At 40.9% G+C, this 27886-nt stretch overlaps 1 protein-coding gene, 1 non-coding gene and 1 pseudogene across 6 annotated transcripts; 2 read left to right on the forward strand and 1 right to left on the reverse strand.

The window, feature by feature from the left end:
* Window positions 1-520: 520 nt before the first annotated feature.
* Window positions 521-27838, forward strand: GCNA (germ cell nuclear acidic peptidase). Of its 5 annotated transcripts, XM_020882947.2 has the most exons (12): window positions 521-2409; window positions 2498-2639; window positions 4096-4150; window positions 12361-12407; window positions 12815-12851; window positions 15292-15374; window positions 17787-18146; window positions 20747-20822; window positions 24021-24165; window positions 25351-25489; window positions 26468-26672; window positions 26971-27838. In XM_020882947.2, the coding sequence occupies exons 3-12, from the start codon at window positions 4098-4100 to the stop codon at window positions 27218-27220; spliced, it is 1395 nt and encodes a 464-aa protein (XP_020738606.1). In that variant the 5' UTR covers window positions 521-2409; window positions 2498-2639; window positions 4096-4097; the 3' UTR covers window positions 27221-27838. The 5 variants fall into 5 exon arrangements, with proteins under 5 accessions (XP_020738606.1, XP_020738605.1, XP_020738607.1 ...); XM_020882946.2 differs by lacking the exon at window positions 521-2409 and having other exon boundaries at window positions 2430-2639; XM_020882948.2 differs by lacking the exons at window positions 521-2409; window positions 2498-2639 and adding an exon at window positions 2692-2927.
* On the forward strand, window positions 4195-4644 carry LOC110130746 (cytochrome c oxidase subunit 7C, mitochondrial pseudogene; annotated as a pseudogene).
* LOC139033211 (U6 spliceosomal RNA) lies at window positions 7835-7941 on the reverse strand. Its single transcript, XR_011485834.1, has one exon. It is a non-coding gene; the product is annotated as a U6 spliceosomal RNA (small nuclear RNA).
* Window positions 27839-27886: the final 48 nt, after the last annotated feature.

Raw genomic sequence — 27886 nt, forward strand, 5'->3', positions numbered from 1 at the left:
TTTAACAATGTAAATCAAGGAACATCAGTTTAGGGGTTTCTTAATTTATTTTTTATCTAATTAAGATACCAATTAAAGGTTGCCAGCTTGGTTGCAGATAAATCAATGTTTGAAATTCACCAAACTTCTTAATGTGGAATAGAATAATATACTTCCAGTGCCCTCAAGGCTGTGACCTTACAGCCATTTTACATAGCACATCATTCCTCCTATGGGGATGAACCTTTTCGTGGCACGAAAAGTAGCCGCTCTGGTTGAAACTTTGCTTATTGTAACAGGCTTTTGTTTCCAGGTAACATGTCTGTGGAGGACTTATTTCTGAATAGAGATATAGATATTACTGGAAACTAATTGTTTTTTTCTATTATACTCTGCTTTATCAAAGAAGTAAAACATTTAAATTGTGCTACAGAAATTCAGATGTTGTCTTGCGATCTTTAAACAATAAATGAATGATTTGCCCTTAATATGGCTGTTTTTGTGTTCTGTTAAATTGAGCATTGGATGGAATAATAGGTTCCTCCAGTGATGAAATCTATATTTCAAAGTTCCAAACAACAGGACCAAATTTCCTTATAGTGCACCCATGACAGTAAGAATTATTTAGTTTTCTCAGCCAGGTGTGGTGGAGCATGGGTCAGGTTGGTGTATAATCTATTAAGACTTGAGAACGCCTGAGACTCCCAGCACACTCACTTGTGCTTGTTCCTGTTTAGCTTATAATCATTCTGGGTTCTTCATCTACCCCTGTAGTCTCATTCTTTATGTGGACTGTTCCTTCCCACTTTGTATGGTGATTGAACTCAACCACAGGTATGAGGGAGGAGGATATCCATGTACCAGGGACCAGAACAGGCTGTTCAGGTGCCTGTTTTCACAGAGATATAAATAAGAATTTGTTTCCAATAAAATATCTGGTGCTTTACCTCCTAAGTTCTGTGGACTGTAACCCTCAAAGCCCTAATGTTGGTTGGTGCTTGTTTCTTGGAAGATGGAACAAGAAAGGTGTCCAGTAACTTGGTCATAAATACTTACCACCACCCACTTGACTATTTATCAGAATCTGCATCAGTTATTTTCAGTCTGCTTCAGCTCCTTCTGCCTCCAGTCTAAAGGAGTTTCTTGTGTACCTTCAATAAACTTGTGTAACTTACCGTTTGATTCCAGTCCTAAATCCAGTCTTTACTTGATGCACATGTTCTTTTTTTTAAATTAATTTTTATTGTAGTATAGTTGCTTTACAATGTTGTGTTATTAATGTGTTATTAATTTCTGCCAAGCAGCAAAGTGAATCAACCATCCAGATGCATGTTATCCCCTTTTTTGGATTTCCTCTCCATTTAGGTCACCACAGTGCATTAAGTAGAATTCCCTGAAGCACATGCCTTTTAATATTAACTGCAGCTAATGTTCAGATTCTTTTCCCAAACCTCTGAGGCACACAGTTATGTAAGCCTCATTTTATGGAAGCAGCGTATAGAGGTAAATTGAAAGTTTCTTGTAAGAGATAAGGTTATAATGATAAACCTTTTTTAACCCAATTTCTTATCAACTCAGAAAGTACCTTTATATATGTAGATAGGTAGTTTGGTGCTTAAGACTAAATTAGTGCTACTGGAATTTGAATTCTAGCTCCCTGCCACTTTTTAGCCACTGATTGCTATAAAATGAGTACTAACATTGCTTTTTTAAAGTGTCTGTAAGGATTAAATCCAAATAAAATATCTGGAACAGTGTCTAGCATGAGATAAACTCATTGTTATTAATATTTTTAAATGCAAGGATGTTTTATTTGTATTCTGTGGGCCAAATGCTTAATTATGAGATGTATGCGTATTTGTCAGAGAATCAGGCACAATATAGAAGGCATTTGCCTACCTCTGTGTTTTTTTTTTTTTTTTAATCTACCCCAGTTTGTTTTTCTTGGTGTCAGGAGTGGGTGCCAAAAAGCTTCAAGTTAACTCTTCTTTATCTGCAGAATTCGGGGGGTTCTGGAAGCGGGCATCACTGTTCAGTGTTGCCAGACACTTTCAGGTTGCTGCTTCACTTTTATCTAGGTTTGGCCCCCGCCCCCGCGCCCACGCCCATGCCCACGCCCCCACGCCCCCATCCCTCAACTTTCCTGCGTGATCAGGGGAGGCAAAGGAACCTAGAGGCTTGGGCAATTCAAGCAAGGAACAGGGGGGAGCTCGCTTATCCAAGTCCTTGCAAATGATGAAACTTTGTTTCGGAGGATTTGGCTCGGTTTTTCGCTGTCGCCCCCCAAAATGAAGGATCGCTAAACTACGTGCTCTGTGTGAAATGGCGCATGCACTGTGGAAGTGATTGACGTGATTCCGGAAGCACTGTTCGAAGGCGCCAAGTTTCATAGCCACAAAGTTTGAATCTGCCTGGTGAACACACTGATAGGTGGGTACAGGGAGGGCGGGAATACGTCAGCTCCTACGTCGCTGAGCCTGGGCTCTATAAAAGGGCTTGCGCTTGGCGTCCATTACAGTTGCTCGGGACCTTGCACACCATCCACTTGTCTGAGGAGAGCAGCGATTGACCAGGCCAGAGGCTGCAGAAGCAAGTAGATGAACGGAGGGTACTGAAGCGAGAGCAAATGTTGAAACTTGTTGAGGTTAAGCAGACTTAAAGTGAGTACCACCATAAGACCTGGACCTGATTGTCCGTGAATCTTTTTTTTTTTTTTTTTTGTCCGTGAATTTTGAGACTGAGGTTTTGGCAAAATATTTTGCCTGTTTGCACCGAATACTTTTGGAAGAAGGAATTTTTGTGCATGTTTTAGTGATATTAACTCCGCTAAAGATGGAGGATGGGCAAGCAGATATACCAGTTTGAGGCATAAGGAAATAGAGGCCTTGGAGGTGGCATGCAGCTGTAGCGGGGCGGAAGGCTGGCTGGCTGAAGGTTGGAGTATGGAGGTAGGGGCAGGTGGCGGCTGGGTAGGGGTGCATGTGCGTGCCTGCGGGTAGGGTGGGGGAGGGGTGGGGGAGGGGTGGGGTAAGGTTGGGGAGGGAGGCAGGGGGGGTCGATGCCTGATCAGCTAGGGGTGAGAGGCAGGTGCCGGAGGAGGGGGGATGGAGGAGTCGAGTCCCGACTGGTGCAAGACTCACTGCTGGGAGGTGAGATGGGGGGAGGGATCTAGGCCCCTGGGTGAGAGGAGGTGGAAGATGAGGCCTGATTGGTGCAAGGCTGGCTCCAGGCAGCAGCGGGAGAAGGGTCTAGGACTGTTTGTGTAAAGACCTCCTGGGGAGGAGAGGCAGAAACAAGTGGAGGGGGAAGTGTGCGTGAGATGAAGTGGAGGTGTTAAGGACTTCCTGGTTAAAGACTGGAGGGAGGAGGAGTCGTCTAGGCTTGATTGGTGCAAAGGTGGCAGGAGAGGGAGGCAAATGAGGGGGAGAGGAGGCTCGATGCGGAGTGTGATGTTTGAACATAGGGTTCGAGGCCTGATGAGTGCCTGATGAGGGAGAAGATGAGAGTAGGAAGATGGAGGTGTGGGGGAGGGTGACCTGATCCCTTGTGGGAGGAGGGGGTTGGGGAGTTTGTGAGTTGGATTGAGGTGTGTGGGGATGTGTGGCCTGGTCTATGTAAGACTAGCTCTGAGCAGAAGTAGGGAGGTAGTAAAGGGTGGGTGGGGGGTGTGAAAGCCTGATGGAAGACTTTCTTGGGGTGTGAGGTAGATTAGGTGAAACGAAGATGTGGGGAGAGGGAAGAGAGGGTGGTGATGTGTGTGTGGGTTAGAAATACATTTAAGGATGAAAGAGCATTGGGCCAGGGACCAAGTAGTGCATGCTAAAGCCATATAACGGGGAGAAAATTGATCTGGAGACTGATGAATGATTGCCCTCGCCTATTTCTGTAATAGGTGGCAGTTGAGGTGACAACATCAGGAGCCCCCATGTGCTTTGGACATCTGACTGACCTCCAAAGAATCTTGGTGGGGCAATGTGGGAGAAAAGTCGACAATAAACAAATTTAAATACTTATCATTTCATGGAGTGAAGTTTTGGTTTTAACTTACAGTGAAGAAGCTGCTCAAAGGTAAATGCAGAGTGTAGAAACATCTAATTGGCTTTGGTTTCTTAACAGACATGGACAAGTCCAAAGAAGGGGCTGGCAGTTTGAAGACGGAGGATGATAAATGGTGAGATTTGAAAAAATTGTTTTCTCTTAGTTTAGTCCTACTCTGTTGTCAAACCGATTTTCTCAAAAAATATACCTTTACAGTTGGGGGAACAAGGTCATGAGGAAGCAGCGTGCGTTTTGCTGCCGCCATTTCTTCTGCCTTCAGTCTCAATCTTTTGTAGAGCTTCCAACAGCGCTGTGTTGGGACAGAGCATCCGGAGGTTCACAACCTCTGTGGTTCGTCGGAGCCACTACGAGGAGGGTCCAGGGAAGAATATACCATTTTCAGTGGAAAACAAGTGGAGGTTACTAGCTATGATGACTTTGTTCTTTGGGTCTGGATTTGCTGCACCTTTCTTTATAGTGAGACACCAACTGCTTAAAAAGTAACCCATGAGGCAGATAGGAAAAGGAACATATTAAGAGGTGCAGTCTCTTAAAAGGATCAAACCCTTGAACTCAGCATCCTAGATACGTTTGTAAATAAACTTATGGCATAAATCCTTAAAAAAATATATACCTTTATGTCTTTTAGAGTCTACAGAATGTATAATTTGGTTAGTCATAAAATGAGAATTGTGAAAAGAGATCTTAGAATCATGGGAGTCCAGCCTCCTATCTGATGCATGAAACCTCTATATAACAGCTCTTTTAGTGGCCAGGAGTATACAACTCCATGAAACAACTTAATGCATTGTTGAACATAATTTCTAGAAAGCTCGTCATTCTGATGACCATCAAGTCTGTCTTTTTGTTATTCACACCCCATTGTTCTCAGTACTCCCCTCTATAGGTGCATAGATGAAGTATTTTTCTTCTCCATGATAGGTATTTTAAAATAGTTGTCTCATCTCTTAAGTCTTCATTCTCCTGAAAGGCTGCTCTCTTTTTCTCCTTTCCAGCTAAGATAAGCATACAGGTAAGTGTATGGTGTGGAAGAAAGTAGAAACCATAGAATAGAGAGTCTAGAAATTGACCCAAATGCATATGAAAATTTAGTTCATGATGGAAAAAAAAAGACATTTCAAATCAGTGGGGAAAAGATAGATTCACTGACAAATAATTTGAAGATAACTGGTTGACCATTTGGAAAACAGCAAGAATTGGATTCTTACCTCATCACTCCTTATAGCAAAATAAATTATACACATGGATAAAATACTTTAAAATTAGAAGTGAAATCATTAAAAATGCTAGAAAATATAGCTGGATTTTATAATAACTTTGAAGTGAGGAATATCTTTCTAAATTTAATATCTTAACAAAAACATAAAAATGAACAAGAAACTGAAAAAATATTTGTATTACTTATAATAAAAGGCCATCTTCCTTAGTCTACAAATTAAAAAGTAACAATTAGGGAGTTCCCTGGTGGCCTCGTGGTTAGGATTCTAGGCTTTCACTCTGGTGGCCTTGGTTCATTCCCTGACTGGGGAACTGAGATCTCACAAGCCATGTGGCGTGGCCAAAAAATAAATAAATAAAAGCAACAATTAAAAGGTGAATGAAGAGAAAATGGGCAAAAGTTTTAGAAGGTAGTTCTAGGGGGAAAAATACAAATGGCCTATAGACATTAAAATTTATTCAAATTTTAATTTTATTATTTAAAGGAAGAATTTTAAACAAGTTACCATTTTTCATGTATCAGATTAGCAAAGATTTTAAAAATTTTAATAATACCCAGTGTTGGCAAATCCGTAGGGAAATTTCATGCAGTCATGGTGGGACTGTAAATTGGTACAACCTTTTTGGAGTACAGTCTGGCAATATGAAAATTTTAAATGTCCATGTCATTTGAGCCAGTAATTCAACTACAAGGACTTTTTCTTTCTTTTTAAAAACAAGTGGTTGTATCTTTTTGTAGTTCACTCTCAACTTTCTCTTGACTCCTTCCCCCTACTTCTCCCATGTCCCTTCTCCCTGTAACTCCTGCTCATTGGATCACATACAAACACACATAGATTGTTTTGGTCTTTGTTCAGTTCTGTGAACGAAGGATGTATGATTAATTGCTAGTGAACTGAGAAATACATACAAGGATGTTTACTGCAGCATTGTTTGTAATAACACAAATTTGGAAGGAGTTTATATATCCTTTTGTTTTTTTGAGTTTATATATCCTAAGGGTGTACTTGAAATAAATTATGGATCATCCAAAAAAAAGTGATAAGAGCTATATATGCTGATAGTAGAAGTACTAAGATCTATAAAGTCAAAAACTGTAAGCTGCAGAATAATTCATAAAGCATAATACTATTTATAAGAAAAAAAGCTTTGTGCACTTGACTTGTAGGGGTATGTGCTTATGCTTGAGAATTCTCTAAAAGAATAAGAAACATTTATCTCTGGGAAGTGGGACTCTTGGAAGAACAGGGACAAAGTGTTCCTCTACTCCTCTTTTCAGTGTATTTTATCAGTCACAAAACTGTCTGGTAAACATTTTTTCTTGATAGCCATTAAAATGGGGAGGATTAATAAAAGAATGCAGCAAACAAACATTTGGAAACATCTTAAGAAGTAATAGAAATGCTAATTTAAAGTTATTTACTGCTTAAATTAGCAAATTTTAAATATTTAATCTTAATATAGTAATATTCCTGACACCGTAAACTAGTACAACCCTTTGGAAACAAATAAGGAAATGTACCTAGAGCTGTAAAATTGGTCCTACTTTAGACCGAGTAATTTGACTTCTGGAAATCAATCCTAGAAAAATCCAATTTATGAAAGTAATTAAATGCACAAAGATGCTAGTTGTGGCGTTCAACTAAAGAATCAAAGTAATGTGTGTGTGTGTGTGTGTGAGATCAAAAATGCACAAGGTAGAGTCCCAGCTCTCTCCATGACCCTCAGTCACATGCCCCAAATAGGGAATTCCCAGGGCACTTGGTTGGCTGGACAGCAACCTGCCAGGCTCTCCACCTGCCCTCGCTGCAAGTTAGGACCATTATGTCTCAGTATCTGGGCACTATTTTCATTAATGCAGGTGATATTGTTAGTTGTTTATTTTTGCTTTAGGCTGACTCTGTACTTTGGGGTGTCTCATAGATGGGCATATATGTGTAATTTTTTTTATTTGGGAAAATTTTTTTTATTGATAAATCATTGAGACAGTATTGCATAGATATTTTAAAAGGCTCCCCCTTTAAAAATTTATTTATTTTTAATTGAAGGATAGTTACAATATTGTGTTGGTTTTTGCAATACATCAGCATGAATCAGCCATAGGTATACATATGTCCCCTCCCTCTTGAGCCTCCCACCCCTAAAGTTGTCACAGAGCCTCAATTTGAGTCCCCTGAGTCACACAGCAAATTCCCACTGGCTATCTAGTTTATATTTGTTAGTGTATATGTCTCACCCTCTCCTTCCTATCCTTCCCCCATGTCCATGAGTCTGTTCTCTGTGTCTGCGTCTCCATTGCTACCCTGCAAATAGGTTCATCAATACTGTTTTTCTTGATTCCATATATATGTTAATATATGATAATTTGTTTTTCTGACTTACTTCACTCTGTATAATATATAATAGGTTCATCCACCTAATTAGCACTGACTGAAATGTGATCTATTTTATGGCTGAGTAATATTCCATTGTATATACTTACCACAGCTTCTTTTTTTTCCATTTATTTTTATTAGTTGGAGGCTAATTACTTTACAATATTGTAGTGGTTTTTGTCATACATTGACATGAGTCAGCCAAAAATATGGAACGCTTCACGAATTTGCGTGTCATCCTTGCGCAGGGGCCATGCTAATCTTCTCTGTATAGTTCCAGTTTTAGTATATGTGCTGCTGAAGCGAGCACTTATCACAGCTTCTTAATCCATTCATCCGTTGATGGACATCTAGGTTGCTTCCATGTCCTAGCTATTGTAAATAGTGCTACAATGAACACTGGAGTACATGTGTCTTTTTCAATTTTGGTTTCCTCAGGGTATATGCCTAGTAGTGGGATTGCTGGGTCATTATGGTGATTTTATTCCTAGTTTTTTTATGGAATCTCCATACTGTTTTCCATAGTGGCTGTATCAATTTACGTTCCCACCAACAGTGCAAGAGGATTCCCTTTTCTCCATGCCCTCTCCAGCATTTATTGTTTGTAGATTATTTGATGATGGCCATTCTGACCTGTGTGAGGTGATATCTCATTATAGTTTTGATTTGTATTTCTCATGATGTTGAGCATCTTTTTGTGTGTTTACTAGCCATCTGTATGTATTCTTTGGAGAAATGTCTGTTTAGGTCTTTTCCCCACTTTTCCCCTCCACTTTTTGATTGGGTTGTTTGTTTTTCTGTTATTGAGTTGCATAAGCTTCTTGTATATTTTGGAAATTAATCCTTTGTTATTTCATTTGCTATTATTTTCTTCTATTCTAAGGGTTGAGTTTTCATATATGTAATTAAATTTTTAAGTGGAAAAAATATTACTTAATGAGATCTAATAGACAAAAAATCCTTTAAAAATGAGATTCAATGGGGATGTGGGTGGGAGGGTGGAAAATAATGAAAGGGATCCTTGGAACCACTTTTTGAGATTCATTCGTTTATTCAGCAAATATTTATTGAGTACTGACATTGTACTTAACAGTATGAAACAGACACACTTCGAGATCCGTGTACAGGTTACTGTCTGAAATGGGAGATAGACGCATGTAAATAGGCAATAAACAGTATAGTGTGATAAATGCTGTGAAGTACATGACCCTATAGGATCTTGTTTAATTTTCATAGTAGCCCTCTGAGATAAATGGTTCTTTTACAACTGAGGCCCAGGTTTGATTTACAGAAATCTAGGTGAGCGGTAATGATGGTTTAGAGTAGGGTGGTTATAGTGAAGTTGGAGAGATTCGGGTAGGTATAGAATATATTATCGCTCAGTTCAGAGACTTTCCCCACATCTTAACATTTCTGAGGCTGGGATGCTTCATACATTTGATAGCATTTGGTAGTGTTTTTTCCTTTCTTAGAGGTACTTATAATAATGTATTAGATTAGGTGAAATACACTCTAGAAGTAGAGCCAATAGGTCTTGCTGATGGATTGGACATGAGAGGTAAGAGAGCAAAATCAAGGATGACTCCTAAATTTTTTGGTTGCGTTACTGGTTGGATGGTAGTGCAATTGACTGAGATGAGTAAGACTGTAAAGGAACAGAATGAAAGTACAAAATGAAAAAAAATTTGTGTTGGCCATGTCACACTTTAAATACTTAGTAAATATCCAAGATGTCACATAGGTAGAGTTCAGTGGAGAGTTCAAGGCTAGAAATACAAGATTGGAGGACATGGGGTCTAGGGATAGTAGGATGAATGACCCAGGAGAGAGGAGTCAGTCCTGCAGCACAGCATCGAAGATGGCAGGAAGCAATTCCTTGAGAAGGCTGCAGGGGAGAGATCCAAGGAATAAGGGAGGGTATGGCCTTAGATAGTGGAGGGGACACTGCATTCCTTGTTAAGGCAGAGTCGGTTATAGTTACAGACAGGTCAGTAGATTTGTTGGTGGGCGGATGAGGGTGTTCCTGCATGATTGCCTCTTATTTTCCCAGTGATTTATGGGACAAGGTCGTTGAGGAGCTTTTGGCAGTCTGACGGCAGAAATGCTACTGAGATACATAATACAAAGAGTGGGGTACTGGTTTTCACTGAGCAATCAAAGCCTAATTCATACTCTCTGGTGCTCACTGAGTAGTTTTTTTTTTTTTTTAAGCACAAGATTCCTTGTTTTGTTATGACTACCACACAATAAGCATGCAGGAATGAATGAACCATAGATGTACCCATCCTATTTAATTATTCCATATTTATTGTTTCAGAAATTACCAGTAGAATACAGGCCCATGTTAAAAATGAACAATACAGAAACATCTAAAGTAAAAAGTGAAAGTCCATCTCACATGTACACACCCTCCCATTCTTTTGAAGTAATAATTATTAATAACTTTATTGATTCTTTTATATCTTTTTCTGTAGTTATAGGAAAGCATAATCTATATGGTTTATGGCTTCAGTTTTAAAGGGAAGATCTCTGGGTACTTAAAAGTTTTCAAGGGCTTTTATTTGATATATCTTCAAAGCCTTCTAATACGATTTCTTAGTCCTTCCATGGTAGAGTTCTGGGTAAGCCAAATGGCTTTTCTTAGGTGCATATATTTTCTAATATAGTGACATGAGTCTTGAAACACTTTCTTAGGGACTTGTACGCCTGGTCATAAATTTTACTTGAAAAAGGTACTACATTCTACTTTTTTGACCACCTATTTCTTCCTTAGTGCTGTCCTTAAACCTTTTTACTTTTCCTGTGTGGTTACCTGCCAACCCAGAATTCAATGTTTTCTCTTTGGGGATTAGAGTGCAACTCTGTTGTATAACTTTTTGTATCCTGTTTCTGATCCCTGATTCCTTTTGTTTGACCTCTAAAGAAAATGCACGCGTGTGTGTGTGTGTGTGTGTGTGTGTGTGTGTAACACAGCAGTGTGTGAAAAGATAGATGATGTATGAATCACATTTTAGTTTATATGTAGTGATGTATATTGATAATAGATTTCATATAACCAAAGTCATGTTTTGACCCATACCTAGGAAACCAAGAGATTTCATTCTTGATTGAACAAAAATGACTTGAAGCCTACTATTGAATAAGTCCAGTGTACAATGACCAATAAATGAATAGAAAACTTAATCAAGGGAGTGAGCCAACATGTGTGTTTAAAAGGTATATAATCAGTCCAGTAATCAATCTCAAGGCCAAAATAAAAGTCTACAAGAAGTGGTTAAGGCTGATTTTTATATGTAAAACCTTATAAATATTTTGTAAAACCTAATAAATATGTAAAGCAATATAAATATATGTTAAACCTTAGAGCTATGATGCCCAATTTCTTCAGCACTTTACTTTCCTCTGTTAGCTGTATGTCACAATAGTTCATGATAAGATTACCCATGAGTAGGTCCTAGAATTGGAACCTGGCTCCAGTATGGCTTTTCTGAGCTGGATTTTGAGACTCTCTGAATCATCATGAGTGGCTAATTTAGGGGATGTCCAGTCACTTGCTATCTGGTGAGCTAAAGGACCCCCAGATGGAATGTGCTTTGGTGTCACCTCAGATAGTCCAGTTGTCCCTCAGGATCTGGGGTGGGGTGGGGATTGCTTCCAGGATTCCTCTTGGATACCAAAATGCTTGAATGCTTAAGTCTCTTACATAAAACTGTGTGATACTTGTATATGATGTATGCACATCCTCCCATACACTTTAAATCATCTCTAGATAACTTATAATACCTACAATGATGTAAATGCTATGTAAATAATTGCCATCACGTAGCATATTCAAGTTTTGCTTTTTGGAACTTGCTGGCATATTTTTTTTCTGAGTGTTTTCTGTCTGAGGTTGATTGAATCAGCAGATGTGGAACCCTTCAATACAGAGAGCTGACTGTAATATGAAGCTTGAACAACCAGCCAAGCAGCCTGCTGCTAGCTGGGATAGAATGAGTGCTAGGGCCTATGGCAAATTGTGAGGCAGGGAAGCAACGGACCCAATGCCATGGTTCACCACAGGGAGCAGTTGCAGGCTTGAAGTCACCCTCTGTTTTTCTCCCCCAAGAAATGCGCTTCAGCATTTGTGCATTTACTCAGATAGCAATCCCAATCAGTAGATCCTCTTCAAGCAGCAAAGCCCCAAAAGTGTCCCCCTTGTTCTTTTGCCCTTTTGATTTTTAACTAATCTCTGTATCCTCAAATCCTTTTCGCTGTGGTCCCTTTCTTGGAATTTACTTTCATATCTTTATTTTTATTTTTAACTTTATTTTTTACTTTTTGGCCATACCTCATAGCATGTGGGCTTAGTTCCCCAATCAGGATTTGAACTTGCTCCCTGTGCATTGGAATGTGGAGTCTTAACCACTGGATCACCAGGGGAGTCCTCGTATCTTTAAATAGAAATATACCACTGGGCAGAAAACAGGCTTCTCCCTGATAGCTAATGATACTCAACTAACATTTTTCCCCTGACTTTGTGCAGTAGAGCACACAGCGGCTTTGAGCAGCTTGTGGCTTCTAATTTTTCTTCTCTTCCACTATTATGATCTTCATTTCATAAGCCCTTAAAGCCTTTTTACGTTTCAGAAACTCAGATTGGTGGTTCCTTTCATATGAGATTTTTGACATTTGGTTGCTAATATTGTTAGTAGCTTTCCTTTAAAACAGAATGTATTTTATTTTGCAGTTCTGTTATTACTGTGGACTCAGGCAGTGATGAAGATCTTGACTGCTGTAAGTAGAGTCTCCTCAAAGCAGTAATTTACAATCTAAAGCGTAATTTAGCCATGTCTTCGTAGAGATGACTGAAATGTGATTTTGGACATTTGGTATAAGCTGTTCTAGCTTTGTTTCCTCTAGGGCTGTCTAGATTGGTGAAACTAAGTTTATTTCCCTACTGTGAGGAGCAGAGGATGTCCTCTGTGCTTCTTTTCCAATTTGCTTCCTGTCCTTTTTTTCATTATAGATCTCCTTACTTTTATCTCCTCTCTGTCTCTCATGGGAGATGACTTAAGAGTCCACCATAAATTTTAACCAAGTCTAATTTATGGACTTTGGTTTTAGGGAGTTGAAGACATAGGTAATCAGATTTGACCATGCTTCACATGCTTTCTAATGCCCTCTTTCTTTCTCTGATTCAGTTATAACTGGAGTGAGCATGAAGAAGGAGAACATCAGGTGGGTAGGAGAATTGGTGAAAGTTGACTTCTTTAAAGGAATAATGTTTGGGTAAAATGATTTCAGAATAAACATCACATTTTCTCTCTGAATCCTATGTTCAGGGTTATAATGGGTGTTGGAACCCTCACAACTGGGTTCAAAATACTAGACTCCTTATCACTAATTAGTCAGTTTCTTTCTTTATAATGTCTCTTTGAACCATCTCTTAACTTCTAGTCTCCACTACTAAAGACTAAATAAGGCCTTTAATCAGTTTTTACCCTTGTATTCATGCAAGAGCTTCTTAAGTGGGCTCCTTACCCTGATTTATTCCTCCTCTGATTCAGTCTGTATTCCACTTCCAGATTAATCTCCTGAGACACTGCTTTGATCATATTAATTTTCTATTCAAATTGTCTGTCTAAGGGAAATCAAATAGGTAAGCCTAGGAGTTAAAGTCCTATGTGAATTGGCCATAATCTGTCAGCATTATCTACTACTTTTCCTATTTAGGAGTCCTCTGCTACACTAAGGGGTGTTGCCCAGGTGCCAAACTGTAGGAGGTGCTAAATTTACTGGAATGAATCTGAAATAACTGGTTTCCATATCAGCTCCTTGAATCCTGTAGGAATGTGAATTGGTCATTTCTGTTTCCCACACTAAGACGAAATAATGCTGTCAAGTGGGAAAATGTTTTTCTGGCTAGTTCTGATTTATCTCTGTTGATTATTTTTGCAGCATGCAAGCCACCAAGCCTGACACCAATGTGTGAAGTCAGCAGTTGCAATCAGCTGAAATTCTAGAACTGAATAATGCATTGTATAAAGCTATCTATTGGAAATGATCAGTTTTGTTATTTATATTTTTGAAGTTAGGTCTATTGAGGTATGGTTTACATACAGAAAAACTCACCCTTTTTAGGTATACAGTTTGATGAGTTTTGACAAACGTATATGGTATGTATATGGACTAGGTACTGTAACCATCACCACAAAGATGCAGAATTTCCATCATTGCCATTTACATTTTAAATGGTATGTCATAGATCCTTAGAAATATTCTGATTTTCAATATTATATGCTGTAGAGCCCTTGATTGAAAATAAATTTAAGAATATTCAGTTGGTTTCTTCCTGTCTCTACCAGATAGATGTTGAACAAATATGTAAAGAAAATCCATTTCGAGGTGTCTTCCTGGAGTGCCCACAGATCTTGGTCCAGTTCCGGGGCCTTCTATCTGTGGGATACTGTCAGAAGGGTGGATTTGGGGAAGAAGGTGATGTGTTCAGTTTTGGGTATGCTGAGATTGAGGGGCCTATAGGCAGGGCTGATATTAAAAACATTTAACAACCAAGAGATACAGACAGGGATTAGTCAGGATGGCTGCCTGACTGGTTCAAACAGACACCACCAATAAACAGTTGATGAGGCTGTACCTGTGTAGACTGACTAAAAATTAACCCTACCCATAGGACATCCAGGTAGGAGATTGGCACTATGGAGCCAGAAGTCAGAAGCAAAGTTGGGCTGGTAGATAGGTAATATTCACCCAATCCTTAGGAATTAATTGGCTTGGCATGAAAGAGATGTGGATAAAAACCTGGGGACGAGCAAGGAAGGGAAATGAGTGAGAAGGAGTGGGCAAACAGGTGAGAAGAGAACCAAAATCAAATAGTGTCCCAGGAATCAAGAAAAGAATTTTAAGGATGGAATGAATGGTCAACAAGAGAGCAAAGTTCTGTAAACTTGGCAGATTAAAAGTGGTGAATATGAAGGAAATGGATGAATAGATTTGTGTCTGTAACGGGGGCAGACAAGTTCTCTAGCAGCGTTTTAAGTAGTTTTCTCTCTCATCATAAAGGTATATCACACTTATACACTGTGTAGGAAATAAAGGTGGTGCATTTCAGCCTTCTGGAACATCTGACCCAAATACCTGGGACAGCTGAGAATGACAGTCCCAGAGGTGTGCCGACAACACCCGCATTCTGGGTGTCACAGGGATACTGCTCACTTAAGTGGTGCTGGCTTTGGGCTGCAAAGAGAAGCACCTGGAAGAAACCTCCCCGCCAAGGCTGCCTCTCTGCATCTGTGGTAGGGGGATCTCAACGTGGATAAAGAGAAATGGCAATTAACTAGACTCTTCCTTAATCATTTTCCCCTCACACCAAAACCATTTTAACAAATACCCTCTGACAGCCCACTTCAACTCTGAATACTAGACAGATTCCTCCCTTTGAAAGGATTCAGACTGATGGAAAGGTTTGGTAGGAAGGCAGGAAAGATGGAAAATCAAGAACAATGATTGAGTAGTTCCAGAGGAGGGGAACAGTTACTTTGGGAAACCAACAAAATCATTTCCAAGTGATTTTGCTCACTGGAGAAAAGTATAATAGAAAATGCCATGAAAAGAAGAATGTTGCTTTCATGCTTTTGTTTTTCTCTATCCGGTCACTCAGCTGCGTGGTGATTGACTCAGGCTCTGATGATGACTACCTCCCTGAGAAAAAGAGACTTAAGATACATGACAAAAGTAGCAAAGGCAAGTATACTACTAACTAAGAGAAAGAGCTGTGCAGTGCAGCCTCACCAGGCACAGTCATCTCAGGATGAGAGTCGGCAAACATTCTGTTTTGAATCATTTCGTAGCGAGTACCACTGTTTTTCCTTCGTATGTGCTGGATGTGGATATGGCTGGGTCCCCTGCACTCCCTGGTTAATTTCCTAACAGCAGCAGCTGTTCCTGCTGCCATAGAACCCAGACATCACCCTCTGTAGAGTTCTTACCTATTATGTTGCTGGAGCAGAGGAAGTTAGGAACTCACCTTGAGCAGCATGAAGGTTGCCCTGCTCTTCTGCCTTCTACTCTTCATCTCTCTCTGTGTGTAGATGACAGGGAGGAGGAAGGGACTCATTCTTTCCAGCCTGGCAAAGATTAGGACGTGTGAGGCTTACAGGCTAGCTGGCAGTGACTTCTCAGGGGTATGCTTGTTTTTCTCTGTCTAGCTGTTTGTCTTTGCCTTTTGCTACCTTCTTTCTATTTTCTAGAGTCCTGTTTTTCTTAGTGTGTATTTGCCATAACAGATCCTTGCCTCTTTGAATTCAGAGGCCCTCATCACCTTTCAGGAGGTATGGAGTTTTACTTGCAATTCAGAACCTGTTCAGTGGGTTTGAGACAGAGGAAGACTAGGAGCTTCTTAAACCTTTGGGATAGTATTTTACTGATCTCCATTTGCTTAGAACCTGACATAGGGCAAGAGACACAGGCACCTGCTTAAAGTACTGACACCCTTAAAAATACAGGCTGCTACTTTGGTAACTACCCCCCGAGCTAGCATTGGCCAGATTCTGCTAGTTAACCTGGGATATCAGAGCAGGGAAGTGATAGGTGGCTAGGAACCCTCATCTCCTACTGTTTTATCACCTGTCCCATCTGATTTCTTTTTTTCCCTTCTCTCTAGTTCTGGGTGGATTGCCTGAGCAGGGCAGAGGTCCAGGTGCAGAGTAGGGGGTGTAACATGACAAGCTTCTGCAATGTACACAGAGCCCCAGGGGAAGTAGCTTTAGAGTAGGGGCCTGAATGACAAAGCCAAAGTCAGTTGCTGACTCCTTTAATCAGAAGATCCATAAATCTGGTTGATTTACAATATTGTGTCAGTTTCAGGTGTGTTAGTTTCATAGCAAAGTGTTTAGGTTGCACACACAGACACACATTCCTTTTTTCTATTATTTTCCATTTCAGTTTATTACAAGACATTGAATATAGTTCCCTGTGCTATATACAGTAGGTCTTTGTTGGTTATCCATTTTACACAGTGCAGTGTGTATACATTAATCCCAAACTCCTAATTTAGCTTTCCTCCCTCGCCCACCTCTTTCCACTTTTGTAACCAGAAGTTTGTTTTCTAGGTCTGTGAGTGTTTCTTTTTTATAAATTTGTTCATTTTTGTCCCTACTTGTTAGAATTTAAGTTGTATGTGGGAAATCTTTAAATCTTCTAGGAAGGATGACTTTTTTCCCATAGGAACACCCACTGCTTTTTCTTTCCTTACTGCATATCTTCAGGTTTTTTTTTAAGTTCTTTGATAATTAATTTAAATCATAGATTATACTCAAAATATATTATCCCAAATATGGAATTTTAGGATAAAGAGTTTTTGCACCATAAACACATTTTTATAACTTGTTCGTGCTGTGATTATATTTTTTACATCCAGAATCCTAGAAATCTAGATGCTGAACTCTGAGAACAACGCAGACAGCTTGTGTTTTAGGCATGCTCCCCCTTGTTTCCAGATGAAGGGATGGGTCCTCCATGAGGCTGGGGACAATCCCGGTGTCCCCAGGGCCTCTTGGCGCTGGCATCAGAACTTATCTCCTCATTTTCACATCAGTGGTTCTGAGAGCTTTGGACTTATTGGGCTAGTTTAAGAAAGAAATTTTGGGGGATAACAAAGGATTGCGAATTTTTAATTTGTCTAATGATGGAAATAAACTCCCAACTATCATCTGTCATCATAATTTCATAAAATAAAGAACACCAAAAGTTTAATGATGACATAATCTCAAAGTACACTCCTTTAAGTTATAGAAACCAGGCTTGATTCGCAGGGAGAACCCACTTTATTATTCTCATTTCTTTTTTTGTTTTGCTTTGGTCCAGTGAAAACATACAAGTTTCAGACCTGTGGGAACCCCTGAGCACATCCGTGGTGCTACTCAGAGAATATGATTTGAAAATTGACTCTGGGTTTGAATTGCTATTTTTCTGTCACTGTTCTCAGTAAAATAAAGTAGCAGAGGGAAAACAGTCTAATAAAATAACTGATTCTTAACTATGATTCATTATACCACAGTTCCTGGCTTGTTTAATTTGTGCTCAATAATCTGAAGTTGAGGGGGGATGTGAGGGTTGGGGGAGTATGTTTATACATGATTGTATTTTGAATTTCAGATGAGAGTAAGAAACTTTCTGGCACTAGTAAGCAGCTGACCAATGAGCCTCCAATAGTTATCCTTGATGATGAAGATGATGATTTGGAGAACCCTGTGGTGACAAAAGATGGTTCGTGTGATCAGGGCAAAATTGTCAAAAAAAAGGAAAAGAAGGATGAGTTTACTGTTACCCAGCACAAGTTATCTTCTGTAGCTGGTAAGCAGAATCTTCTGAAGAATCGCCGCCAGCTGCCAAATGATCGTAAAGCTAAACCAGAGATTTTAGATAGAGAGTTGCCAACTAATGGAAAGCCTATGCCTGTCGTGGAACAACCAAGGAAAAGGAAATATAAAACCAAAAACATAACTGTGGCACCTGGTAAGCCAATCAAAACCAAGTGTGTCTGTCCCACTGACTAAGCCTAGTGCAACAAGTGTGCCAGCCAGTTTCGCTGTGCTCTTTCCCCGAGATATGTCTGTCTTGTAGAGTCTGTCTTGCTTATTAACCCTCTGCCGTGTTTCAGCAGCTCTCTAGTGGCCAAGGGTGGCAGCCATCACAGTGAAAAGACTCTTTCTGAGGAGGGGGACGGATGGCCTTGTTGTCCTCATGCTCCCCGGCCTAATTGCTGCTTTGCTGTAGGAAGCTATAAATCTGAGGTGCTGCTCCCTCCCAGGTTCCCAAAGTTCCCAGACTTCATCAGTAGTAAGAGAACTTACATAACTGTGTTGAGTATCTTTCTGATGAATCTGTCCCCCTAGTCGATGGTGAGCCTTCTTTTCTTTTTTCTTAGCTGCACTGTGCAGCATCTGGGGTCTTGATTCTCTGACCAGAGATCAAACCCATGCCTTCTGCAGTGGAAGCACAGAGTCTTAACCACTGGACCACCAGAGAAGTCCCAATAGTGAGCCTCTTGGTGAGAGGGTTCTCACTCATCTTTTAGTCTCTCCCAAAGTCTAGCCTGGTAGTTGACATGTAATAGATGTTTAATAACTTTTTTAGATAAATGAACGAAGGGCACTACCTCCTAAATACATGAATTTCTAGCGAGTTCAGTTTAGTCGCTCAGTCGTGTCCGACTCTTTGCGACCCTATGGACTGCAGCTTGCCAGGCTTCCCTGTCCATCACCAACTCCCGGAGCCTACTCAAACTCATGTCCAGCACGTCGGTGATGTCATCCAACCATCTCATCCTCTGTCATCCCCTTCTCCTGCCTTCAGTCTTTTCCCAGCATCAGGGTCTTTGCCAATGAGTCAGTTCCTCATGTCAGGTGGCCAAAGTAGTGGAGCTTCAGCATCAGTCCTTCAATGAATATTCAGGACTGATTTCCTTTAGGATTGACTGGTTCGATCTCCTTGCAGTCCAAGGGACTTTCAAGAGTCTTCTCCAACTGGAGCCCATTATACAGAGTGAAGTAAGCCAGAAAGATAAAGACCATTACAGTATACTAACACATATATATGGAATTTAGAAAGATGGTAATGATACCCCTATATGCAAAACAGAAAAAGAGACACAGATGTATAGAACAGACTTTTGAACTCTGTGGGAGAAGGTGAGGGTGGGATGTTTCAAGAGAACAGCATCGAAACATGTATATTATCTAGGGTGAAACAGATCACCAGCCCAGGTTGGATGCATGAGACAAGTGCTCGGACCTGGTGCACTGGGAAGACCCAGAGGGATCGGGCAGAGAGGGAGGTAGGAGGGGGGATCGGGATGGGGAACACATGTAAATCCATGGCTGATTCGTGTCAATGTATGACAAAACTCACTACAATATTGTAATTAGCCTCCAACTAATAAAAAAAATAAAATAAAAAAACACCACAGTTCAAAAGCACCAATTCTTTGGTTCTCAGCTTTGTTTATAGTCCAACTTTCACATCCATACATGACTACTGGAAAAACCATAGCTTTGACTAGACAGACCTTTGTTGGCAAAGTAATGTCTCTGCTTTTTAGTATGCTGTCTAGGTTGGTCATAGCTTTTCCTCCAAGGAGGAGGCATCTTAATTTCATGGCTACAGTCACCATCTGCAGTGATTTTGGAGCCCCCAAAAATAGTCTGTCACTGTTTCCATTGTTTCCCCATCTATTTGCCATGAAGTGATGGGACTGGATGCCATGATCTTAGTTTTCTGAATGTTGAGTTTTAAGCCAACTTTTATACTCTCCTCTTTCACCTTCATCAAGAGGCTCTTTAGTTCTTCACTTTGTGCCATAAGGGTGGTGTCATCGGCATATCTGAGGTTATTGATATTTCTCCTGGCAGTCTTGATTCCAGCTTGTGCTTCATCCAGCCTGGCATTTCTCATGATGTACTCTGCATATAAGTTAAATAAGCAGGGTGACAATATACAGCCTTGACGTACTCCTTGCCTGATTTGGAACCAGTTTGTTCCATGTCCAGTTCTAACTGTTGCTTCTTGACCTGCATGAAGATTTCTCAGAAGGCAGTTCAAGTGGTCCGGTATTCCCATCTCTAAGAATTTTCCACTGATACATGAATTTCTAGTTAGAGCAACTAGCAGTGTGGGTACTAGACAACGGAGAGAAAATTTGGCTTGCATACTGGATAAGGGTGCTGCCTAGGATGGGAACCACCCTTCTCAAAGCAAGTGTGTGAGCTCTGCTGCACCATTTCTTATACTGCTTGTGCCTCCGTTGCCCCCACAATCTAGCCTTCTGTGGTATATTCATGTAGCTTCATAATAGTCCTTAGTGCCTAGGATAGAATCCTGCCCCACTTAGTCTTTCTGCAGCTCTGTGACTCATGTAGGTAAAACCTTTCCTGCCAACTAATAGAGCAGGATGCATGCTTCAGAGAGAAGCTTTTGGTTTATCCTTTTTAGTTTTTATCAACACTAAAATGTTATTCTGGGCTTGTCTGTGGGGGCCTCTCTCCTGGGTTTATCTTCCTGTTAGTTGCTAGTTGGTAACAATTTTCAGGGTATGGATGAACTATTTATCTTTTCAGCTGTTAAAGAACGAAAGAAGCGTAAGCCTTCAAAGAAGAAACCCGAGACAGTGAAATTTGAAAAATCCAAGCGTGGGTATGTACTGCTCATGTTCAGTGGCTCAGGAATTGACTGCACAGTTGTCACTTGAAGCCATTCACTGGTCACTGGGGAGGGTCTTTGAGGGGGTGAAGAGGTCTGGTGGGCAGCATGGGACAAGTTTTATATCCCTGAATTGGGAGGATAGACTCAGCAGCAGGAGGAAGGTGGGGAGAGGAGGAACCTCTGTGACCCCTTCTTCTCTCTCCCTAGCAGAGCTGGTGTGGGCGTTCCACATAGAACCTACCAGTTCTGGGCAGACGAGCTTTTACCCCCCACAGCAGCTCTGGCCTCTGAGATTTCCTTTGTCTTTAAATTCAGATTGTTTAAATGATGTGTAGCCAAACAAGATCCTTTTTTTTCAGGCTAGATACAGCCCTGTGGCCATCACTTTTCACAGAACTAAAAACAAAGGCAATAGGAATGGTGAGAAAGCAGAATGAATGTGTTCCCATCCATTGGAATTGGGGGGAGGCAGTCAAGATTATCTTCCAGGGTTTCAGATGAACCCTTACTCTTTAAAAAAATTTTTTTAAATTGAAGTGTAGTTGATTTACAATATCATCTCAGTTTCAGGTATACAGCATAGCAGTTCAGTGTGTGTGTGTGTGTATTTTCAGATTCTTTCCCCTTAGATGTTATTACATAATATTGAGTATAGTTCCCTGAGTTGTATAGTAGATCCTTGTTGATTATCTATTTTATATGAACCCTTATTCTTACTACCTATATAGTCTTGCTAATTTTTATATCTTAAATGTTAGGGTGAAAGGGATTGCTTGTAGTCCATTTACATTTATTAAGCTATATATTACATATATATTGATACTGGTATTATATTGTTATATATTATATTGGTAGTGAAAACAGCAGGTCATTTAGACCGAAGACATGTTAATGCTCGAAGGAAGCAAAAAAAATTAATGCATTTCCTCACTTAGATTCCAGGAACTTCACTTTTTCTCTTAAAAATGTGATAGAGTGAACATACTTTTTTTTTTTTAACTTGCCTTCAGGAATAATGTATACTTCCATCTGAATTATGTTACAAAAGAAGGGGTATATTTGAAGGACTGTATGTTTCTTTTTTTACCTGTATTTTAGGGCAATAAATGCATCTTAAGGGGAGAAGAAAAATGATATGTCAGGTGTGAGGGCAACAGAGAAACTGGATTTGAGTAGAGAGGCTGTTTCTGCATTTCTCTTCAGTTTGGCCTGCCCTTTCTTAGATGGGCCCCCTTTTAGCAAAGCTTCTTCTCTGGATTCTTAGATCCATATTTAAGCTGATTTGCTTCTAGAGACATGTGTCTTGGCTAGGTCCCAGGTTGCTTTGCTACAGAATGTGACGAATGAAGGAAGAAGCTACTCCTTTGTGTCGTTGTCCTCTGCCTCATCCAAAGAGGGCTGGCCTGTTTAGACTTTTCACTGTTGCTTTGCTGCTTCCTGTTTCAGTCTGTAGGCTTCCTGTTCTCAGCATTGTTCCTGTGGAGGCTGCTGGCTGGTTTTGGTGTCTGATGTACCCGTCCGGGGTCTTGTTGGTTCCTCTGATGTGGAGATGCTCAGCCTGCAGTAGAGTGGCATCACCACTGAAGTGAAGGCTTGCTAAGTCACAAGCTGCTTGACATGAGCATAGACACATGCAAGGGTCATGCTCTCTGCTGAGGTCTGTAGAGGGTTTAGGTTTTTATCTGCCACCTTTTCTGATGCAGATTTGCTTTCAGAGCTAAATAGTTGGAGGCAGAAATGTTAGTCACCCATATCAGGTTTTGGGGTGAAAGATCCTTACTTTAGCTGCCTTTGTCTTGTCTGGTACTTTTCCCCCACCTGCAACCCGGGCACCTCTCATAGGGTTTTATTTTGTGACTTAAGGGGTAACAAGTGTCTTGGCAAAATCTCCGTTTCAGGAGTTCTATTAAGTCAGAAACACTTCCTGGGTTTGCTAGTGGTTTATCTTTTCAGCTCTGTGGGCTGATCTCTTTGGATTTGTGGATTGTCCAAGCCAAGATTAAAATGCTTCAGTTTAAATAAATAGTTATTACAAGTGTGTTTTTTTATGGGCTCTGCACTATTCTTTTTTTTTTTTTTTGCACTATTCTTTGTGCATTTGAATTATGCCTTGAAAGATAGGATAGTAATAGTGGTCTAATGGAAAGACCATGAGATTTGGGTCAGTATATTCAGTGTCTCTGAACTTTGGGTAAGTCATTTAACTTCTGAACTTTTGTTTTGTCATGTGCCAAGTGGAAATGGTAAGAATAGTAGTAGCTTCTTTGGAGGATGGTGTGAGGATTAAATATTATGATGTAAAAAAGAAATTCTTGGCAAACGATGAAGCGCTCCACAGAGGGTGGGTCTCCGGAGAAGTGGAGGTGTGACCATTCTAGGCCATGGACAAGTAGGTTTTGCCAAGGTATGAATGAACTATGCAAAATGTCAGTCCATGTCCTGGGAACATTTAAGTTGCTCACTTTGGCCAGAGTGGAAATGGTAGCTGGAGATAGAGGTTGGAACCAGGTTGACCTGGGCCTTAAATGTTAGGCCACACAAAGAGGGACATCACTGGAACATGGCCTGGGAAAATTCATCTGAAGGTGTATGTGTGTGGTTGGATTAGAAGAAAAAGAGCCTGTAGGTAAGGAACACAGTGGGATGTTATAGTAGCAAGGCATAGAGAAGAGGACAGGAACTTGACCTAGGTTGATGACAACAGGGTGGAAAGGAGAGGCTGGCTGGAAGAGATGATGTGAAGCAGACAGTGATCTGTCTTTGTGCCTAGTTAAATATGGGGTGAAGGAGAAAATGGATTTTAAAATGTCTCAGGTTTTCAGCCTGTTATAACAGAAGTTGGACAATTAAACACATGTAGCTGGAGACATACTCAGGTTAGTTGGTTGGAAATTTGCACTGGGCAATTGTAAACTCAGAACTAGATCTTAGGAGAGAGGTGGAGACGGCAGATCCAGGTATGGGATCGCTCCTGTTGGGGTTGGATCCATGGGCTTCACATCTCAGACAGTGTGTGGGGAATGAAGAGGAAAAGGCTATGAATGGAACCTTATAGGAGATGCCCTCGTAGCAGGAGCTGGAAGGGAGACCAGTGAGTCTTCTAAGTCTCTCTTGACATGACCTGTATATATGCATTTCTTCTATTGATTTCTTTCGCTCTATAAAACTCAGCTGAATTTACTTTTACAGGAATTCTCAGTGCAAAATACCTGGATGTTTCTTTCATGGCCTTGAAAACTTAAAGCGGTATTCTGGAAAGAATTACAAACAAAATAAGGATGAACTGATTCAGAAAATCTACAGTCTGCTTAACAGCTCTGTCTTTGATCAAAAGGTAGATTCAATGAATAAGCACCTATTGAACACTTGCTGTATGCCCAGCTCTCTTGGGTGCTGGGAGGTGTGCAGATGTACTAACTGTATATTTCCTGCCCTTGAGAAGTGTGAGTTTAGATGGGGAGGGGAGATGAGACATGCATATGTGAAAGAAACAGAATGTTTTGTGGGTTATAGTATATGGTCCAGACTGTTACTACCACAGGCGATCAGCAGAGGGAGAAATCACTGAGAGCCTGAGCAGTTGGGAAATAGGATTGCCTGGAGGGATTGAGACTTGTTTTGGGTCTTGAAGGATGGTAAGGGGAGAGAACAGCAGTGGTTGGGGAGATGACAAGTGTTGAGGCTTGACTATCTGGAAGAGAGGGTTTGTGTTAAGGATACTAGGAAAGAGCTATGGGACCTTGGGCAAGTTACTGAACCTTTGTTTGCTCATCTGTAAAGTGGGGGCAGTAGTAGTGTACCTCCTGCCTACTACACAGAATTACTGTTTAGGCCTGGTAAGTGAATCCCCCTGAAGTACCTAGAACAGGGCATATGATATGGTGAGCAATACATGTTAGCTGGTGTAGGCCTGGTTACTAGAGGGTCTTGGGAATCAGGTTGGGGGAACTTAAGTTGAAATCAGTAGGCAACACTGCCCAGGAATATAATATAACATGGAGTGGCTGCTGAAAGAAATGGTTTTGTCAGTAGCATGGGGGTGTGGACTGGATCGGAGAGAATCTGGAGGCAGCGAGACCTGTGGTCATTAGGTTTTTCAGACTTTATTTCTCTGGTGACAAAACTTTCTGTATGGAAAGTTCTTAGTTCTTTCTAAAGGTTCCCCAACTTTTGGAGCCCTTCCTGATGACAGTGGTGTTACATCAGATGACTCTGTTGAGTGGAACCTTAAGTATTCTGAGTTGCATTTTTAGTCATGCCTCATGGCTCTCATGCATGGTCTCTGTCTGCTAGCCCAGCAGAAGTGTTGTTCTTTCCTTGGCTGCCTCTGACTTTTTGTCTCCATGCAAGGGAGCAGAGATTCTGCATTCATATTCTTGCAACAATCTTGTCTTTACCTGGGCTTCAGTTTACATTTTATTCTCCCCAGAATGTTAGATATGCAAAGCTCTTGAGTTGATATTTTCTGGTCTGCTTAGAACTGCTTTTTGACTTGTTCTTGTTTGCTTTTTGTTCTCAGATGCCGGAGAAAATTGACATTGACTGGAGCAAAAAGATGCTGAGAAGTGCTGGCTTATGCACCACTGGCAAGCTTCGATACCCTAAGAGACAGCGTTATGCTAAGATTCGGATTTCTCTGAAAGTCTGTGACTCTGCAGGTGATGGTGGGAGTAGGGTAGCTCCTCTGCCGTGCTTCCTTCTCACACCTGAAGGGTTACTCTTGGGTGGTGGTGTTCTCTGGCCACCTGTATCACAGCATTCCCTATCACTCCTGTGTGGACAGGTCTACTGTGTGTTGCTTAGAGGACATTATTATTGGATGTCTCACCACCACTGAGAGTCTAGTTTGTCCATATTTCTGCCGGGCCTAACTTACTTTCTGCAGCTCCCCGTTGCAGGCGGCACTATCGCCATTCTCTCAGTAACAAGTTCAAGGGTCCCTATATCTAGCCTATCACTGGATGTTCATAATGACTCTCCTATTATCATTCCTTCTCTATCTTTGCCTTTGCCCAGCTGTGGATCCTTATCACCTCATTTTTCTCCCTGCTATGTGTGATTTCCTGATAGGAAACCTCAGGCTTGCCAATGCCTGGAGTATGGCTTACAAGGCCATTGTACTTTGCCCCCATCCATTGGCCAATGTTGTCTCTCACTACTCCACTTGTGCTTTAGCTAGCCTTTCTTCACGCTGGCTTTGATAATAGACTGCACACTTTCCTCATCCCAACCTTGACTCACTTTTCCCACCACATCTAGAAAGGCCTTGATAATTTTGCCAATCCAGCCAATTGTTAATTGCCTGGCTTTTCCATGGAGCTTCTCCTGACCAAACCCCATTGATGTTCTTGGAGGGTGGCGACTGGGTCTCAGCTGGATGTATTTGTAGCAGTGTCCCACAAAAAGAGCACACTGGAGCTTTTCTGAAAGCACTTGCTCACCTGAGGCTTTCTGCCACTAACAAAGTTGGGTTGAAGTAGGTTGAAATTTCACTTTCAGAATCCTGGGGAGATAACGTTTCTTCCTGCCCACTTATGCTTATGGGTCTGGCCGGGTGGAGAGTCTAGGGGTGGTTGGGTAACAGATCAGGGGTAATTGGTTTAAAGCTCAGGATTTCTTTCCATTCCTTTTCTAAGACCGACTCCGAGACACTTTGATCCATGAGGTATGCCATGCAGCCTCCTGGCTGCTCGATGGCATCCGTGATTCTCATGGTGACATGTGGAGGTATTATGCCCGAAAATCGAATATGGTGCACCCGGAGTTGCCCAAGGTCACCCGTTGCCATAACTACAAGATTAACTACAAGATTTATTACGAGTGTACTCAGTGCAAATCCAGGTAAGACCCTTCTCCTTAGACTTTTCTCCAATTATGTTTTTACTCTGGCCTCCACATGGCTCTTCAGGAAGTACATGGCTATCTGACTTGAGGAGTAAAACTTCTCTACACCTTTCTGTGTCTTCTTTCTCCATTCTCTTCTGCTTTGAGCTGGCCTGACCACAGCCCCTTCCTGGTGTCCCACTTTCTGAGATTCCATAGAAAACGTCTGGCTTTGGACCCAAGGCCAGCAGCTCTGAGAAGATGTGGAGGTCCAGTAACTGATTCCTTTGCTGTGTGGTGTCTCTTTCCTCCTTAGGGTCGGGCGCTACAGCAGATCATTGGATACCACCCGCTTCATGTGTGCCAAGTGCACAGGTTCTCTGGTCTTGTTGCCACTAACTCGGAAGGATGGAACCCCCATTCAGCCCCATGTGAGGCCATTTGCCAAATATGTACAGGAGAATTACAGAAAAGTTAAGAAGGAGACAGAAGGGATAAGTCATGGGGATGTGATGAGAAAGCTCAGCAAGGATTTTATTGCCAAAAAACAAAGTCAGGGTCTTTGAGGTTATCTGAGAATGTATCTGTGTGAGATGAGTCATCTTTGGCTTCATCTGTTAGTAAGGGTTTTAGAAAGATATATTTGATGCTATGAAGCTATGAATATTAGAATTTAAATTCTTTGAAAAAAGCTTCCTGTTGTTAATGATGATTGTTCTTCACCAAGGGTTCTGTTGCTACCCATTTTGTGCTGATACTCAAAAGCCCTTTGGATCTACCTTGGATCTTACTTATATACTATTCTTAACATGTAGAGCAAAATGCAAACTTGTAGAACAAAATGCAAAACATGTAGAATGGAATGCAAACATGTAGAACAAAATGCAAACATGTGGAACAAAATGCAAAAGAGAAATGAGTTTTTGAGAGTGGCCGGTTGAGAGAAGGAAAGAGATGCTCTAAAGAGAACATGTTTTAAAGGCAGTACTTCAAAACCAAGGCTTCTGTCTGATGGAACCTGTTACACCTACATGGAAATAAGAGAAATGTGCTTCACGAAGTGAGTTGCTTTTGATATTGTATGAAGTCATCTGAGCCAGTGTATTTGTTTATAAAATAAAAAAGAAGCCACCTAAGCAATGTGATTGTTCATAGAATAAAAATAAAGTGTTTTCTGCAGTTCACTTGTTGGCAAAGTCTGTTCATTGACAACCCATGTCCAGAGCAGAACA

This window comes from Odocoileus virginianus, chromosome X (genome assembly GCF_023699985.2).
Source record: "Odocoileus virginianus isolate 20LAN1187 ecotype Illinois chromosome X, Ovbor_1.2, whole genome shotgun sequence".
NCBI lineage: Eukaryota > Metazoa > Chordata > Mammalia > Artiodactyla > Cervidae > Odocoileus > Odocoileus virginianus.

Coding starts and splice junctions, on each gene's coding strand:
- GCNA (XM_020882945.1), top strand. CDS start 14,784: ATGACAGTCCCAGAGGTGTGCCGACAACACCCGCATTCTGGGTGTCAC. Junction 18,147..20,746: donor AAACATAACTGTGGCACCTG/GTAAGCCAATCA, acceptor TTATCTTTTCAG/CTGTTAAAGAACGAAAGAAG. Junction 20,823..24,020: donor TTTGAAAAATCCAAGCGTGG/GTATGTACTGCT, acceptor TTACTTTTACAG/GAATTCTCAGTGCAAAATAC.